This window comes from Macrobrachium nipponense, chromosome 29 (assembly GCF_015104395.2).
Source record: "Macrobrachium nipponense isolate FS-2020 chromosome 29, ASM1510439v2, whole genome shotgun sequence".
Taxonomy (NCBI): Eukaryota; Metazoa; Arthropoda; class Malacostraca; order Decapoda; family Palaemonidae; genus Macrobrachium; species Macrobrachium nipponense.
The window spans coordinates 47,598,862-47,618,451 of NC_061092.1; the positions used below are offsets into that span (position 1 = coordinate 47,598,862).

At 40.8% G+C, this 19,590-nt stretch overlaps 1 protein-coding gene across 8 annotated transcripts in view; it reads left to right on the top strand.

The window, feature by feature from the left end:
• Window positions 1-379: 379 nt before the first annotated feature.
• The window catches only part of LOC135206265 (progestin and adipoQ receptor family member 3-like), a 169,239-nt gene continuing 150,028 nt past the window's right edge, over window positions 380-19,590 (top strand). For 7 of the 8 annotated variants that reach the window (XR_010312715.1, XR_010312714.1, XR_010312716.1 and 4 more), the window contains exons 1-2: window positions 380-665; window positions 14,774-14,930. Coding sequence is in view for 5 of the 8 variants with exons in the window: in XM_064237681.1 (XP_064093751.1) it covers window positions 14,800-14,930 (131 nt within the window). In the remaining 3 variants the exon portion in view is untranslated. Of the gene's footprint in view, window positions 666-7,805; window positions 8,139-14,773; window positions 14,931-19,590 lie in introns of those variants that run through there. The other variant, XM_064237680.1, reaches the window with a different exon arrangement.

The following is a 19,590-nucleotide window of genomic DNA, read 5'->3' on the forward strand; positions in this document are numbered from 1 at the left end:
ACAATCACAATCATATGAGTGTCATTTTCATGACCGTAGGTACTTGATCACATACTTTTTGTATACTTATCAATTTTAAACGTAGTGGCCTAATCTAACCATCAAAGTCCAAATTATCAAAATTTAATCATCAAAGTTCATCTCGATATCAAACAGTTAATAGGTGCCGGTTAGTAAATACTAGAATGATTATTATAATGTTCCCTTGAATACATCCAGAAAAAAGCTTATATTGATAGTTCGACTGCTAACTTTTCAAGTCAAAAGAATCATATTATATTACGCTAGAGGTTAAAAAGGGCTGTAATTTAAATTTTTATTAAATTTTTGTTGGCAATAACTCGCTGCTCAGCTGTTTCATCGTCTGCACCTTCTCAACTCTGAGCAAAAACATTTAAACGAACCGCAGCGGCAACTCGGTCAACCATGGCCAGTCAATGCCGATGACCCCACCACCGAGATTAGGATTGCAAGGTCCACCCGGAAGTGGCACGGTTTTCAAGTACTTGTATGAGAATATCATACGACTTTATATTAGATAAGACTTGTTACCCAACATTTAGCTATACCTAGCTATTTATGTTACCTCGGGTACCGGTAGTCTGTTAACCGCGGTAGAACCATAGGTAGCAAAACCCAGGTATCTTCTTGAGAAGAATTGTAAGGTAAGGCATAATTTTTCTCTTATTTAGACTGTATTTCATTGGGAACTGTTCATTTCCCTGTTTATAGCAGAATTCCATTTTTAGGTTACCTTACCTACCTAGGTATGTAGGCTATAGCCTATACCTAGGTACTAAGCTACTAGGTAGTAGCCCTAGTAGTAGCTATAGGAAAAGCATAAATCAATAGGTTGAGCTAATGTGCTTGCATGTTGCCTTCCGTAGGGTTCAGCCCCTGTGAGTAATGCCATTTTGTCTGTGTGAACGTTATTTAGCTGAGTTCCTGTGTGTACCTAGTACCTACTATAAGGTAGGCTAGGTTAGGATGACAAATCAGGTTGTTCCCAAGAACGTGAAGTAGGTAGGTAGCTACCTACTACCTACCTACTACTACTACCTATAGAGGGAACAACCGACTGGACTAGTGGATCCAGTTTCCACCGCGTGTGGATCCACCCTCCGAAAAAGTACTTTGACACGTCCTGACGCCGGAGATGGGCACCAGTCAAGTTGTTGGTGGTGAGAGCAGGAGCTCAAGACTTTTACTAGTCTCCTTTCGAAGTAAGTACTATTTTCTCCAAAGTTAGAAATTAAGGTCATATTTTAAGATTAAACAGAGGATAATGAAAGTCTGGCTCTACGCAGTGCACGCATACCTCCATGACGCTTTCGAAATTTTAACTTACAACTCTGAATATTTAGAAGATAGACACCATCTTGATGTTTACGGAGTCGCTTGTGTCAATAAACTTCCCATTCCATGTGCTAAATCTGCACACCACTTGTACCCATAAATGCTGGGGCACTTAGGCTATAATTCACAAAAATTGTAAACAATGACACCAACCACAGCTTATCCAAGGAAACTACGATTTTTTTGGTAGACGAGGAAGAAGAAGCGTGCACTAGATAATTATTTCAATAAATAGTTAAATGGCAGTACAGGCAGTCCCCGGGTTACGACGGGGGTTCCGTTCTTGAGACGCGTCGTAAGCCGAAAATCGTCGTAAGCCGGAACGACGCTTGGAAATATGTCTTAAACTAATAAAAAGTTATAAAAACCTTACTTGTAATCCTTTGGTTACACTACATGTTGTTTCCTGTAGTTTTATGTACAACCTGGAGTTATTTTCATAAAAGAATGCTGGTTCTTGAAGGTAAAAACTATTGTAATCCTCTGGTGACACTACATTCTTGAAGTTTTATGTACAACCTGGAGTGATTTTGCAAAATCTTGAGGGCTACAAGAACAGCCTGATTACTATTTACGTATCATATAGACTAATTAAAGTAAATGTATCTTTAAATAGGCTTATATATTAGTATCAACAAAACATTTCCTGCCATGAGTCAGAGGCCGTTTAATGAAACGAACACTTCTCTGTCCTATCTGTTCAGAAAATAAACGTTACGTCAATCCCCGCCCGAGGACCATTGTTGCCAAAGCGTCTCTCTCTCTCTCTCTCATCTTCTCTCTCTCTCTCGTCTCTCTCTCTCCTCTCTTCTCTCTCTCTGATCAAATTACATTGGAAACTTGACATACGATTGCCCTAATATACGAATGTTTTGAGATATAACAGAAAATTTGCGAAAATACAAGCTTTGATATACAACGAAATATTTGAGATACGATTTTGCGATGAGTGTTAGTTGTATAGGCGACCGATAAATGGCGTTCAGTCTGTTTGTTTGTTGGTGCTGCATGTTAACACGTCGTTGTTTAGTTCGTTGTATTTGCGCCTATTTTTCGTGTTATTTTGTCTATTTTATTATTAACCATGGGTCTCAAAGCTAAAGACAAAGCAGGTGATAAGAAAAAACCCAAGAAAATGATTTCGATGGAAGCAAAACATGAAATTATAGCAAAGCATGAACGTGGCGTTCGTATCGTCGATTTGGCAACGAGTATGGTCGAAATCCTTCTACAATATCCACGATCATCAAGCAGAAGGAAGCTATAAAAACCCCCGAGACCATTGTTGCCAAAGCGTCTCCTCCTCTCTCTCTCTCTCTCTCTCTCTCTCTCTCTATCTCTCTCTCTCTCTCTCTCTCTCTCTCTCTCTGATCAAATTACGTACTGGATAATGTCTCTCTTTGGATACTTCGATTTTGCCAAATATTGAGGGCTACAAGAACAGTTGATTACTATTTACGTATCATATAGACTAATTAAAGTAAACGTATCTTTAAATAGGCTTATATTATTAGTATCAACAAAACATTTACTGGCATGAGTCAGAGGCCGTTTAACGAAACGAACACTTCTCTGTCCTTAACTCGGAGCGTCGGGAAAAGACGCTCTCTCTCTCTCTCTCTCTCTCTCTCTCTCTCTCTCTCTCTCTCTCTCTGATCAAATTACTGGATAATGTCTCTCTTTGGATACTTGGAATTTGCGTTGTAATCTAACCAGAAACTTCGTATAAGCAATGATTTTTTCATTATTTGCGCTTTTGGACTGTTATATGTAAACTAGTATGTATTCATTCGCTCGGAAACTAGTTTCCGCATATGAGGCGTCATAAAAAACATAGAAAAATACAACATAAAAAGTGTCGAAAATCATCATAATCTCAAAATGTTTTTGTTGTAATCTAACCAGAAACTTATTTTTATTAATATACTGTGCTAAACTATAAAGGATTTTTATCATAGTATGCGTTTTTTAAAAGCGTCGTTAACTCGGAGCGTCGGAAGACGCCTCTCCTCTCTCTCTCTCTCTCTCTCTCTCTCTCTCTCTCTCTCTCTCTCTCTCTATCTCTCTCTCTGATCAAATTACTGGATAATGTCTCTCTTTGGTATCTTGGAATTTGCGTTGTAATCTAACCAGAAACTTTGTTTTGTTATTATTACTGGAAAACAAGCAATGATTTTTTCATTATTTGCGCTTTTGGACTGTTATGTAAACTATATGTATTCATTCGCTCGGAAACTAGTTCCGCATATGAGGCGTCACTAAAAAACATAGAAAAATACAACATAAAAGTGTCGAAAATCATCATAATCTCAAAATTTTTGTTGTAATCTAACCAGAAACTTATTTTTATTAATATACTGTGCTAAACTATAAAGGATTTTTATCATGCGTTTTTTAAAAGCGTCGTTAACTTCGGAGCGTCGGAAGCGTCAGCGTCGTAACCTCGAACAAGCGTCGTAACCCAGGACGGATTTTTCCATTGAATATTTAAGAAAAAGCGTCGTAACCTCGGAACGTCGTAAGGCCGGAACCGTCGTAACCCGGGGGGACCGCCTGTATAAGGTCATGAATTACATAAATTTTTTACATTCAATAATTAATTTGAAAATATTTGTTGTTGAAAAAGTAAATAGATTCCTGACTCAAATATCAACAGTTTTGCTGTGAACAGTACCTACTGCGTTGTTCGCGCTCTTCTATTGTTTCAGTGTTGCCAATTGGTATGTGTTTACCCTCCAAACTGGCTATAAGACTTACACAAAACCAGGTAAATAAGTGAAATTAGCGTATTTATTTGTAGTATATATACAGATTAGAGCAATTTTATCATTATTGCATTACTATGACAACTAGAATTCATGGAAACAGTTAGTAAATGCATCGGCGTATGTGTGAAGCTCTGCTAAATTGGCAACGATGAATTGTCATTTTGCCATCTGCTCATATTTACTTTAGAAATATTTGTACTTTTTCGGGGTTAATTTGGTTGCAAAAAATGGATAATAGTCATGAATTGAATAAACATTTTGAAGTAACAAAGTAAAGTTAAACTAAATAATGAGTAAATTAAACAATTAAGGGAATAAAGCTTTGCACCTCTTAAACCGTGTAGTCATGTGCTGCCTGCAACTGTGTTTGTGGAGTGAGCGCTTAGGAACTAGGAACCACAACTTAGTTCAAGTGCAATTTGGCGATTAAGACTAAAATGTGTATAATTATAATCAAATAAGCACTGTGGATTTTCAGTTGTGATGGCAGTAAAGATAAAACCACTGATTACAAGGTAAAAATGAATTTCTGTTCAAACCACCATGACCCCGGGAATAAGAAGTTTCATACTTTCACTAATATAGGCAACAAAATGTTGTTTTATTGTGATGATTACAACTGCAATCTTGAGGAAGATCAATAACTGTTTCACATATATGCTAACATTGTTCAAATGAGTGCTGAGAAGGCTGGGAAAGATGTTGGATCCTTTGCAGTTACGAACGGCACCTCAGTCGGTGGATGCCATATTGGATTTCAAAACTGCCTTGAAAACATATTTTACGTAGACCTCAAATGCCTATTTTAGTTCGAATGGCGCTTTCATATATCACATTATGTTGACGAAACTTCAATCTTTTGAATGGTATGCTTAAAGATGTAATTGTATTCTTGTTTTACCAATTAAATATTGAGTGAATAAGGCTGATCCACAATGACGATGGATCCACTGCAGTGTTTCCCCCACCCAATGCTGTACATAGCTACCTAGTTATACCTTGCTACCCACTATAGTTGCTATTCTGACATTGGTAACTTGTGGTTTGTTTTTTCAGTGTTACACTTAGTTTTAAGAGAAGCCTTCTGTTTTTACCCTTACCCATACCTCACTTACCTTTATGTGCGAACCACAGCAACAAACTAGGGAAAACAACCGACTGGACTAGCTGATCCCGTTTTGACTGCGTGTGGATCCACCCTCCAAAAAAAGTACTTTGACACGTCCTGACACCGGAGATGGGCACTAGTCACGAGTCATCGGTGGTGAGAGCAACAGCTCAAGACCTCTGCTCTCCTTTCAAAGTAAGTATTTTCTCCAAAGTTAAAAATTAAGGTCATATTTTAAGATTAAACAGAGGTTAGTGAAAGTCTAGCCATGCACAGTGCAAACATACCTCCATGGCGCTTTTGAAATTTTTACTTAAAACACCAAATATATAGAAGATTGATGCCATCTCGATGTTTGCGGAATCACTTGTGTCAATAAACTTTCCATTTCATGTGCTAAATCCGCACACCACTTGTACCCATAGACGCTGGGGCACTTTCTTCACAACAATCGTCAACAATTACACCATCCGTTTGGCTTCCAAGGAAACTGATGATTTTTCTGTAGAAAGAGGAAGAAGCATGCACTAGATAATTATTCAAATAAATAGTTAAACACCAGTATAAGGTCATGAATTGCATAAACTTTTTATGTATTCATGATTATTAATTTGAAAATATTCGTTGTTGAAAAATAACTAGATTCCTGACTCAAATATCAACAGTTTTGCTGTGAACAGTACCTACAGCGTTGTTCGTGCTCTTCTATTGTTTATCAGTGTTGCCAATTGGTATGTGTTTACCCTCCAAACTGGGTATAAGACTTGCACAAAACCGGGGAAATAAGTGAAATTAGAGTATCTATTTGTAATATATATATACATATTAGAGCAATTTTATCATTACTACATTACTATGACAACTAGAATTCGGGGATATACCATATATGTACATACTACTGGAATTTCCACTATGAAAGCAACTTGAGGAAATTAATGCACAAATATTAGAATGAGTGATAGCAGTAAGGCAGTTTTATTTACAGTATGATGTACAGATAATGTGTTTAGATTAAACAGCAGTGGGAGGGTGAAATGATAACCTAAGGAAGAAGAAGTGAGATAGGAAAAAAAAAGGAACAAGAGGAAATTGAGAGATGCTGTGTAGGGATCAGGATTGTCTTCAACTTGACTTCTGAAGTAAAAGTGATGAAGAGAGAGCAATTTGGCGATTGGGAAAATTCAGATGATTTTGAAGAATTCAATCCATGAAGCCTTGCAGCTATATGCTTTACATTGAAAATGTGAATGTGTATAGGAGACGTTTGCCATGAGAAATGTAGTGCCTCCAAGTTCATTGTTTATAGATTTCCATTGCTACCCTTAGCTTTCTATCTTTCCCAAGCCTGGATAAATAGGGATGGTAGGGGTCGGGAAGAGTATCTGTCTGTAAAACATTTGCCAAAACATTTTATGAAATGAGCCATTCAGTGAGAGAGAGAAACACCGAGAAAAGGCTCATTAGAAGCAGTGACCCCTACTAGGATTAAGCTGAGAAGATTAATAATGGTTACTGACATGCATGCATAAGTTCTCTATATTTATTATGTTCACAGTGATATAGTAATGTACTTTAATGATCAGTGTATTGCTAAACTCGTCTTTGGACAATGTATTACAGTATTATGAAATTTTAACTCCAACACATATATGGAGTACATGTTGGTTGAATGGAAGAAAATATGGTGGGAATTTATGTGAATTGGTCCTTTTAAACTTGTTAACATGCAGCTGGCTTTTATATTGGGGACTTGGTTCCTTTGCACATTTACATGTCCAACTGTTACCGTAGTGGTCCATGAAAAGAGATGCGTATGAGAGCAGTAAAGGGTCTGTTGATTCTCATTTAGGGGTTGCATTTCCTTTACTTAACTTCCGACCAGGCACCAATGTCACTTACCCTTAACAACTGCTTAAGGCATTTTGTGCATCTAGCAGAGCCCAGTTGGTGTGTATTCTGCCAGTTTTATCATTTGGCATATTTATTTTTGTACATCTTTTGTCTTTAGTCTTCATTGAAGTGTGATTAAGTTTTTTCAGATAACCTTGGCATATTTAAGCAAGTTATGTTGTGTTTGTTATATCTACCCTTGTATATCTGTCTGCATATTTATTTCCATATGTATGTATGTTCTTTGCTTTTGCAAGTGTAAGAAGAAATGAATGTCTGTACGGAAATATATTGAAAAAACTTAAATGCTTAAAGTAAAATTTTCCATTTAGTGTTCAGTATACAGCATTATAATCCATAATTAGAGCTTCTTGGTGACTGGAAGACAATTTTTCACAGATGATAACAAAATACAATATGTACTATTCTTTTTTTTATGTTATATTTTTTTATATAAAATGATGGTAGAAACGGGAAAAACTCGTTTCATTGACACAGCTGAAACAGACCTCTTTTAAGGTTGCGGATATAATTTAAGGAAGTGTTTCAGGCTTGAAAAATAAATATGAAACTTTGTTTTATAAGTATGCTCTATCCCCAAGAGTTATTTTTTACCCCTCTTTAAGGTTATGGGTATTTAATTAGACTTTGATAAACACTAGGAATGTCATGGATTATTGTCTTGATGAATAATTTTTTACTAAATAACTTCCAGTAACAATAATATTTAATTTTATAGGAACAATTCAAATATGTAACTTTACATAAAATCACAGATGGAAAGTGTTGAGGATGTATGATTTAGAAAATAACTTTATGAGAGAAATTAAAAGGGCTTATGATGGAAGTGAAGCAAGTTTTGCAATATGCAGGCAGAATAGTGATTGTTTTGGTGTAGTAATAGTGGATTTGAAACAAGGATGTATAATGTATCCATGGGTGTTTTAATGTTTTTACAGATGGCGTGATAAAACAAGTCAAAGAAAGGGCAGCAGATGTAGATGCAAAGTTGTCGGGTAAGAAAATGGGATGTGAGTGGAGTGCAGAATATTGAGAAGGGATAATGAAGAGAAACTAATGAAAGAATTTAATCGTTTTTGAAAGAGGAAAAATCCTAGAGTAAATAGGCAAGAGTGATGTAAAATGTTAGTTAATGGGAATAGATGATGATACAGGATTTGGAACAAAAATAATGGATGTGGGTAGAAAGAGAGATGAGTCACAGAATAGTTTGAGCAAGGAAAGTAGCTGGGAATATATAGAATACTGACTTTTGATAGACATTAAGGTGGAAATGTGTGAGGAGACTGTTTAGCCAACTATACTTTATGAAAATGGAATTGAGCTAACTGGACTTTACGGAAATGAAATTTTTACATAAGTAACTTACCGAGTACTATTTACATAGCTAACAACAATTCTTCTTTGTTTTGGTTATAGGTAACTAATCCTGCCACTTTTGGGAAGAAGAGGAGCAACTGAGCCAGATGCTTCAGTTTTTTCTGCCGGCTTATGACAAGGTTGTGGGTCAGCAGCTGGTTCGGAATTTGAATTCTTTCCTGCTTTTCCTGGCAAGCAGTGAAGTACTTGTTTTTTGACTTGTAACAAATTGTGTTTTTCAACAGTTACTGAATTTGACTTTACTTGTAACCTACAGTGTCTGACACTAGTGTATCAAGCACTCGTTATTGCAGCAAGGGCTGCAGGACAAGGTAAACGTCAGCAAAATATGACACTCGTACAATTTGTGTTAATTGTAGAAGGCAAAACTGCTCAGTGGATAATACTTGATTGGAGTGTGAGGGATGGGATGCAAAACAGTGGAAGACTTTAGCTTCTTATCTATGTAAATTGGCTAGAGATAGACAAAGAAAAGCTTGTGCGTATTAGACAAGACAGATTGACTGCTAGTCAAGAATTAGATAAATCTACTATTGTGTTCCAATTGTCTTTGTCCCAGCTGTTTCTCCTGTTCCCAGCCCTTCTACTATTCCTTTTAATTCTGGTCCCAACTCCCAGGTTCTTAACCCTAACACCATTGCCACATTGGGAAGTAAATTCGACAGTAAGTTCGAATTTAATATTTAATACAGTGACTCAATTAGGTCATTCAGTGAAAGCTCTCATGGAGCGCACAAAAGTGTTGTAAGTGAATTCTCCAAGGCAGATGACCCTGGCATACTACCCTGCACCAGGGAGAAGCCATACCGGAAGCCCAAGGGAGGCCAGTAGTGTCTACCCATGGGCAGTTGGCTCCTCAGTCTCACCTTTCACTAAATTCCAGGTGAAGGTCTTTGTGGGCATGCACCGTCTTTCCTCGAGTTCTGAGCCTTCCATCCCAGAAAAGAGGTGCCGATGGCAGTATATAGTGATTCTTCCAGACCACTGAAAAGGTCTGCAGCTGACACTTTGGTGGCGCCAGTGGTTCCGTGTAGAAAGTCTAGAGAAGCTGTACCTTTGTGCAGCTTTTGGGATAGCCCGAAGAGGTTTTCTCCGGAGAGCTCATTGTCGGTTAAGAGCCATAAGTGTGCCCCTCTACCTAGTAGTGCAGCTGTTCCAGAAGCGCCAGTCAGAGTCAAAGCCCCCAACGTCTTCCAAGCACCTGGAAGTTGTCGATTGCCCAATGGAACACCCAGTGAATGTCGTTCGCTCAGTTTTAGTGGAACAGCTAGTTTCCAAGCAACAGACAGTGAAGGATCTTGATCATTCTTTTGCTTCATCAGCAAGTTCGGGGCTAGAAGGAGATTATATAGCGAATTTGGCACCTCAGCAAGATCTGGTGAGAACAGGACAGTCTAAGAGATCCTGCCCACCAAAAGTTAGATGACATTTTAGGCTATTTAAAGAAGCCTTATGCACTAAAACCCATTAAGGATCTCCTCCTCCATCTGGTGTCATCAGCAGAAAAGGAAGATGTCATTGCACCAGTGGAGGCTTCATCTTCTTCAGCTTATGCAGCATTGCTGAAGTTTTTGTTGTGTACTTATCCTACCTTCTCTCCAGCAGCTCATGCTTCTACTACAACACTTCAGTTGAGTGTTGTACCGGATGCAACAAAGCTGCCAAAGATGGTTGTCAACTTATGTGAAGAAAGCCCTTAAGAAGTGGACTTTTGGCTTGCAGACAAGATAATGTTCTTCTCAGCAGAACTCGATAATTTTTTTAAGAATGCCTTCAATATTTTAGAGGTAATTTTTGGATTGGTCTGTTGGAGCCTTAGTGAAGAAGATTCAAGATTACCTGAACTTCCCTTCAGGCATTGGATTGGATGTTCTTGATGTCTTTGTTTTGAGTAGGGACGCTTCAAGAGAAATAGCCTCCCTTTATGTGGTAGGGGTTTTGAAAAAGAGGGAGCTGAAGTTTGGTGTTCTTCCTCCATGTTCTTCCTCCACTAAGGGAGTCACCTAAGTTCAGAAGTCCATTCTTCTATTTTCATCTTTTGAAAGGATTCCTTCTTTCCTCCATCTTTGATTAATGACATAGTGTCGGGGCTTGAGAAGACGTCCACATAAAATTTGTTGGCTCATTCCACGAGACAGCCGAAAGAAGTTACTCCATTGAGTGTGAAGGTAGCTTCCCCTTTGCAGCCCTTTCCCTTCCGTAGCAGTAGACCGAGATCGAACCCCATAACAAGATCAAACGTCTGTTTTGGCTCTTGAGCCATTAAGAAATCCTCAACGAGATTGGCCCCCAAAAAGTGAAAGCGATCTCCTCCATGCACCAATAGGAGCAAGACTAGCCATGGGAGGTATGGAGCAAGAAAGGTGCAGAACCATGGGTAATGGAAGTAATAAGATTTGGGTATTCAATTCTTTTTCTAGAAAAGCCCCCCTTAGTCAAGAAGTCTATCATTTTGACTGCCTACTCAGTAGACTTTAAGAGGTTTTCAGCTCTTGCAGTAGTACATTTCCTCCTTGTGAAGAAAGCTATAGAGTTGATCACAGACAAGACCTCAGAGGAGTTTTTACAATCGGCTGTTTGTGGTGCTGAAGTCGACAGGAGATTGGAGACTAGTTTTAGACATGAGCGCCCTGAATGTTTTCGTTCAAAAGAAAAAATTTCGCATGGAGACAAATCGCTCCATTCTATCGGTGATGCACCAGGGAGATTGAATGGTCTCAATAGACAATGGGGGATGGATACTTCCACATCCCACCGCACCCAAAATCAAGGAAATATCTCAGATTCCAAGATCAAGTGTATCTGTTCAGGGTGCTCTGTTTTGGCCTGTTGACGGCCATACAGGTGTTCACAAGGGTTATAGCTCTTCAAGCAGGATGGCTGCATCTAGAAGGAATAAATATAGCTGTATCTGGACAACTGGCTCCTCCACTCTCAGTCAAAAGAGCAGTGCACAGAGGACTCAAAAAGGACACTTGTGTTGACTCAGGAATTAGGTTTATTAATAAACTTGCAAGTCTCAGCTGGTTCCATCTCAAGAGATAGTTTATTTGGGGATGACTCTGAACTCTTCTTTTTCGGGCTTTTCCGAGAATACAAGAGTTTCTCACCCTTCAACATTGCTCAGCCAACAAGTGGATGAGCCTGACTGGGACTTTGGCCTTGATAGAGCAGGTTGTGTCATTAGGAAGATGCCACATGAGTGTTTTATTTCTGTCTCAGGGCCAGCTGGGACAGAAAAAGTCAGTCCAACTCGTTGGTGTTTCCGGTAACACAAGATAAAAAGTCATCTGCTGTGGTGGAAATCAGAAGGAAGGCTTCAAGAGAGAAAGTCTCTTCACCTGCAGAACCCTGACCCATACTTCTATGCCGAAGCGTTGGACATATGTTGGGGAGCTCTACTAGAGACCAAGAGAGTGTTGGTAGTATGGTCTCAGGAGGAAAAGGAGATGCATATAAATGTGAAGGAGTTAAAAGCTATTCACTTAGGTCTCAGGAGGTTTGTGTCGAAGGTGTACAACAGAACAATAGTGGTGCACTCAGACAGCACGACGGCACTAGCATATATCAACAAACAGGGGAGCGCACTCCTTTTCATTGTGTGAAGCAGCGAGGAATCTCCTGTGGCTCAAGGAGATCGGACAACAATCGTCACAAAGTCCTTGTGGGTCAGTTGAGCAGGCAGAATCAAATGATCCCCACATAGTGGACTCTAGATCAGGACTGCTGGTCCCTTTGGAGGTTTCGGGGAAAACCTTTGATCAATCTTTTTGTGACGCACAGAAATTCTCAACTACCAACATTCTTCGAGATGATCAGGGAGGTACTAAACAAGTTGCTAACACACAGGAATATGTCCATGATTTTGGTAGCTCTGTTGTGGCCATTAAAAGAGTGGTTTCCAGATCTGTTGGAACTGGTAGTGGACTTCCCAAGATGCTCCCTCCGAAGACAAATTTGCTCAGACAACTGCACTTCAAGAGGTTTCATCAAGGGCTATCCTTTCTTGCTCTGACAGGATACAAACTGTCAACAGATTACTTAGAGCAAAAGGGTTTTCAAGAAAGGCTGCAAGAGCAATTCAGAATGTAAAGATAAATCCTCTGCAGCAGTGTACCAAAATAAGTGAGGCAATCTTCCTCACATGGTGCAAACAAAAAGGTATCTCGTCATCTGAGACAACTGTGACAGAAATTTCAGACTTCTTTTACTTAGAGATTCCAGAGGCTTATCTGTGTCTATGATCAAGGGTTATAGAGCTTTTCTCAACTCTGTTTTCAGTCATAGACGATTAGATTTGTCTGTAAGCCAAGGCATCAAATACTTGATTAAATCTTTGAATAAGAGCATAAGAAGAAAAGATTCAGTGGCCTGGGATCTAGATGTGGTGTTAAAGTAAAAAACAAGAATCCCTGGCTTTGTTCTTTTGTAATTAAGAGTTTGTCAGAATTATTAGGGCCTGAAGAAAAGGAGAGTGCCCTCTACCCAGTGAGAGCCCTGAAGTTCTACTTGAAAAGGATGGAGAAGACTAGAGGCCCTTCCAGTAATTTATGGACATCAGTAAAAGAGCCCTTATGTCTTCTTTCTAAGAATGCCTTGTCATTCTTCTTAAGGGAAGTGATTAGAGACTCACACTCTCAAATAGGCGAAGAATGTTTACATATTCTCCAGGTAAAAGTGCATGAAATCAGAGCGATTTCCACTTCTTTGGTATTTAAGAGGAACCTTTCCTTGACGGATATCCTTCCAATGACTTTCTGGAGATGCAAGTCAGTGTTTACATCACACCGCCTAAAAGAGGTAGGAACAGTGTACGTATAGTGAATGCAGTACGTTAGGCCCCTTATCAGTGGCTGGTATGGTATTGGGAAGGGAACCTAGGAAGCACTCCTTCCTACTTTTTTGCCTTGATTTAAGGTTGTGTGTTGTTGGGAGTCTGGGGGTACTTGGTACCAGGATACCCTCCCGTTGTTTTGGTGAAGGGTTGGAATTTAGTTTTATGGTATAGGTAATGTTGTTGACTTGGTCTTTGTTGGTAGTGCGCCCCGGGCAGGGGCATTGTGTGCTTAATCTTTGCAAGCGATTAGACCTCAGGCTTCGCTTCAAAGCTCCCACTACAGTAGTAAGCAACCTGGGTCAAACTACCCAGCCTCTACCTTGTAAGATGAGTGCCGACTGGGGCAGTATTTTCTTGCAGCAGCTCTCTTACAAGGTAAGTAAACAACAAGCATTTCAGAAATGTGAGCCCTTTTCTATTCACAAATTCATTATCACATAATGGTTTGGGGTAGAGTAGTCCTTGTATCCCACCTCCTGTCAATGTGGAATCAGCTATTTGATTACTTGCTAAGTTACTTTTGTAAAAATGACAGTTTTATGACAAAATAAAATTTTACACATACTTACCAAGGTAATTACAGAATGGGAGCCCACCCTTCTCCCCAAACATGGATGATTTCAGTCATAAACAAATTGAAGCACCTGGCTCAGTTGTTCCTCTTTTTCCCGAAAGTGGGCAGGACTACTTACCTGTAGCCAAAACAAAGAAGAATCTACCACGAATTCCGAATTTTAGCTGCTGGTGCTAGAAAATGTTAGCTATGTAATTACTTAGTAAGTATATGTCAAATTTTATTTTATCATGAAAATGTAATTTTTGTGCCAGTTCTGGATTTTAAAAAAAAAAAAAATTTGAAACTAAAGAAATTAATTTTTTGTTGGTACATATGCCATAAAAAGCATTGAAAGAGTGAGAAATATGGACATGGATAGAAATATTTATTGGTAAAAAGCTTGGATCAGGGTGTTTTGAGGTAGTTTGGTTATGTGTAGTAATTGGAGGATGAAAAGGTTGGTGAGAAGTTTGTCTAATTTAGTAGTAATAGAAGGAAAGTAAAAAAGAAAACCTAGAAAATGATGGATTGGTGTGGTGTCAGATGTATTTGAAAGTAAGGATCCTTATACAGTACAGTATGTAGTATTCAGGAAGCACCAGGGTGCATGCAATATTGAAGTGAGTGGCATATTGCTTGCAGGAAGGTTTGATATAATATTGAAAAGTCTTTTATGTAGGTGTGTGAAGCTGCTGATGTTTTGGAATGTTCTGCACAGAGGGCTGTTCATCCACAATTCAGTGGTTGAAGTATGATTTTGTAGGGATAACCTTTATTGTTTTTCTTTGGAACTACCCTCTTGCAGGAGGAGCAGCTTAATGTTAACCAAATAAGTGATAAAATATTTTTCTTCACAGAGGAAGTGCTTAGGTGAACTTGAAGTATGTGTCAGCGTAAAAAGAAGCAGAATGGCTTTATACTGCCTTTCCACAGGGCACCATCATACCTTAGAACCAATCCTTATATTATGAAAGGATATAGGGTGAACCTTTCTACGTCACAGTGTTTTCGTAGGTAAGTGGGCTTGTGGGGGTATATATATTATGAGGTACTCTGTATTTGAAATTTTAAACAAACCTCTTTCCAGGAGACTATAGATTTTCAAATGCATATCCTTTGTTTTTAAGACAGATTTTTTTCATGCAAACCCATTAATCATTAATGCCTTATTTCCTTGGGCTTAGAAATCCCAGTCTTACCAGACTCACATTGTATTGTATGCTTACACTTTGTTCTGACAGTATCATGTGGATTTTTTTTCAGGATCATCTCTACCAGTAACAGTAATGAAGATTACTCAGAAACTCATTTTAATTTCATTAATTTTCTTGTTGTATTAGTCTATGTGGTCCTCATACCTTTCAAAATATAGGCACATTTCAGCTACCCCTATTTTGTTGAAGATAATACTAACCTACTTCATCATTACACTTTGGGTTTTTAAAGGTTTTGGTACTTGTGATGCATTCTTGTCAATATCTAGCATCTGGTAGTGTGCTTGTAAGGATGGTGCAGAGGCATGCATCGTTGGTTTAGATTTTAGTTCAGCCTATGACTGTGTGAATCATACAGCGCTTAATTACAAGCTAAGGTTATTGGGAATTTGTGGTTATTGTATTAACCCTTTAACGCCGAAGGGGTATAATAAAAATCGTCTCCCGTATGCCAAGGGGGTCTCGGAGTGAGCGCCGAAAAGGAAAAAATATTTTTTTCAAAAAATGACAGCGCGGTTAGTTTTACACATGCAACTTACCCGGCAGATATATACTTAGCTTATGTCTCCGACGTCCGACAGAATTCAAAACTCGCGGCACATGCTACAGGTAGGTCAGGTGATCACCCCCTACCGCCGAGGATTATTTGGGAAGTATTTGATCTTTGGTTGTTGGCATACGCTGTGTTTTGGATTTAGTTGGTTAATATGTCCGATTTAACACCTGGAACTCTGTTTAGAGTATGTGTAAATGAGGGATGCAAGGTGAGGTTGCCTAAGGCTACTTTGGACCCTCACACTGTTTGTGTAAAATGTAGGGGAAGGGATTGTTCGGTTAAGGATACATGTGATGTATGTGAGAGCTTAACTGAATTACAATGGAAAGAACTAACTTCGTATGTTAAAAAGTTAGAAAAGGATAGGATTAGAAAAGCTTCAGCTAGAAGTTCAAGTAGATCCTGTTCTGCGGAACAGGATAGTATTTCTAACCCTGCAGTAGCTTCGCCATCTTCCTTTTTGGTTTCAGCTCCTTCCCCCCGCAGCGAACCCGCAGATGTGTCTGCCGAGAGAGCCGCTGTGGAAGCTTCAATCCGTGATTTGCAACAGCAATTGCGAGATATAGACCAAGGTAAGGGTGAAGTGTCTAGACCTCTTTCAGACTCCCATGCCCAAGGGAGGAGGAATGTCGAAAGCCGCAAGGGGGATGTAGAGTATCCCCAACGGTCAGGCGTCCCTTCAGCAGGTCCTGTAGACTCGTCCCAGGCTGCTGTAGAGAGCTATAGGAAAAGCTTCTTAAGGAAGTGTTTTTCCGACTGATTCGTCCTCTCCTAAACGAGGATGGAGCTCATCTTCCAAATCGTGCCCTCTCAAGAGAGCCTGGAAACCTCCAGGAGAAGGCGCTCTTGACTCCAGCCCAGAGCCTTTTCCGGAGTATTCTCCTGCGCCTAAGAAGGCTATGAAGTCTCCGGAATCTTCACCAGAAGGGATTCGGTCCTCTACTAAGAAATTCCTGTTGGACCTCCAAGCGAATCTCTCTTCTTTAGTAGGCTCTCTTTCTACTAGTAGGCGCAAGGAACCTTCTCGCAGGAAGGACGCCTCTCTTCCAGTTAAGAGGTCTGTTAGGAAGGAGGAGTATAATAGGCGATCTTCACCAGTAAGAACCTATTCTCCCCCGAGAGTAGACGACTCCTTTGAAACTTCGTCTAGACAGGGAAGATGGTATTCTCCGCGCAGAAGCTCTAGGCTAAGAGTCATAGCACAAAGCGCCAAGAAGTAGGAGCTAGATCCTCTCCTTGTAGGAGTAAGGAGAAAGTCCCCTTGCGAGAAGGCAGCGATCGGTTCGTATCTGTCGAACGATCTCCTAGGAGTAGGATCTCCTCTTCAAGTGGAAGGAAGGAACGAGAGAGGGAACGCTCTGCTCAGAGGGATAGAAGCGAGAAAGGCTCTCCTTCGAAGGATGACTTTTCTAGAAGGCGCCAACGTTCGATAGGACTCCTGGATGATCGAATCTCGTTAAGTTACTCGAGACCTTATGATAGGCTTTCCTCAAGGGAGTCAAGCGCCTCTCCTAGCAGGTTCCAAGATTCTACGAAGAACCTAAACAGGGGTTCTCGCCCTACTCCTGGAAGAGTATCTAGAGTGGACGCTTACCGTTCTCCTAGCAGGCGTCAAGAGCCTGAAAGGAGCCTAATCTTGGATCTGCGCCCTACTCCTGTAAGACGATCAAGAGTAGGCGCAAGCTCTTCTCCTCAAAGGCAGCAAGAGCCTAAAACGAGCCTTGCCAGGGATTTGCGCCCTAATCCTGGAAGATCAGGAGTAGGCTCTGACGCCTCTCCTCGTAAGATTCAGGAGCCTGAAAGGAGCCTTTTGTCAGACGCGCGCCCTACTCCTGGGAGTCACAGGAGAGTAGGCGCAAGCGCCTCTCCTCACAGGCGCCAAGAGCCTGAAAGGATCCTGACTTTGGATTCGCGCCCTACTCATAGTAGGCGCTCGAGAATAGAAACGAGTGTTTCTCCGGATAGGCGCCAAGAGCCTGATGAGGCAGGCTCTAGACCTCCTCCCCTAGCAAGGTATTCAAGAACCTGGGGAGCGGAGAAAAGCGGAGGTTTTTTCTTTACCGAGGAAACATATCTCGGGTATTGAACTGGCGGCTTCTTCTGACGAGCTCTTGAAGGATAAGAGTCGCATACCTGCCAGGACTTCTTCACCTAAGAAGTCTCCCTCTCCGAATGTAACCTTGGAGGAAGTCTCGGAGGAGGAAGAGACGAAAGAAGTAGGAGTCTCTGATTATAAGAGACTTTCTGCATTACTACTTCAGGAGTTTGGGGACTCGCTGTGTTCGGCTGATCCTCCATCTCCGGGATCTCTGTTATCGAGTACTAAGTTGGCAAAATCCCCCTCTTTTGTCAAGATGCGGCCAACTCTCTCTATGGGAAAGGCCATCAAGAATCTGGAGAACTGGCTCCTGGTTAAGAAGGAGGCAGGTAAGACGGTGTTTTTGTGTCCTCCGTCTAGATTGACAGGTAAGCCGGGTGTCTGGTACGACACGAAGGAACCCATGGGGTTAGGCCTTCCGGCTTCCCAAAACGCGGATTTTTCTGCTCTGGTAGAATCATCTAGAAGACGCTCTCTACTTTCAGCTAAAGCATCTTGGGGAATGTGCGAGATGGACCATTTACTCAAGGGTCTATTTCGCACACTAGAAGTCTTCAACTTCATGGATTGGGCCTTAGGAGCTCTAGCAAAAAGAGCGCAGGATCCGGAGTTTGTGACTATGGAGGTGTTATCAAGTGTCCTTTCGTGCCTGGACAAGGCAGTCATGGATGGATCCACAGAAGTAGCATCTCTCTTTGGAGCAGGAGTGCTCAAAAAGAGATCAATTTACAGCTCGTTTCTCTCCAAGTCGGTTTCTCCCTTGCAGAGAGCCTCTTTGCTTTTTTCCCCACTCTCGGAGTTCCTTTTTCCTCAGGAGACAGTGAGGGACATTTCTAGATCACTGTCGGAGAAAGCTACGCAAGATCTTCTTGCTCAGTCCGCCAAGAGGCTTAAACCTGCTGTGCCGATGGCTAAGAGAGAGGGAACAGCGAATAAAGTGTCTTTCCAACAGCCCTTTCGAGGAAGAACAACCTCAAGACCCGCACCTAAGAGTAGAAGGCCGTTTAAGAGAGGACGATCTTCTCGAAGACCATTCTCAAAGCCGCAGTGAGACAGGAGTCCTCCAGACTCCAGTAGGAGCCAGACTTTTGAGGTTCGCGAAAGTCTGGGCTCAGAGAGGGGCGGACAACTGGTCCCTCTCGATCCTCGAGAGAGGATACCTGATCCCCTTCAGGGAAAAACCTCCCTTAACCACCACTCCAAGGGGAGTTAGCGGCAAGATACAGAGATCCTTTAAAGAACCAAGCACTATTACATCTGGTGCAACAGATGCTAGAAAAGAAGGCTATAGAAAAGGTATTAGACATTCATTCTCCAGGATTTTACAATCGCCTCTTTCTGGTACCAAAAGCCTCGGGGGAGTGGAGACCAGTGCTGGACGTAAGCGCTCTGAATCACTTTGTGATCAAAACAACGTTCACGATGGAGACGACGTCGTCAGTTCTTTCAGCGCTAAGACAAGGGGATTGGATGGTGTCATTGGATCTGCAAGATGCCTACTTTCATGTACCCATCCATCCCTTGTCCAGAAGGTATCTAAGATTTATGATACAGGGCCAAGTATTTCAGTTTCGCGCCCTTTGTTTCGGTCTTTCCACAGCTCCCCAAGTTTTCACGGGATTGATGAAAAACGTAGCACATTGGCTACATTTAAAAGGAATAAGGATATCGCTGTATCTCGACGATTGGTTGATTCGCTCGCAATCCAGGGATCAGTGTCTGGAGGACCTAAGGTCGACGTTGGACTTGACTCAGTCCCTGGGACTGTTAGTGAACCTCGGGAAATCCCAGATGGATCCCCAGCAA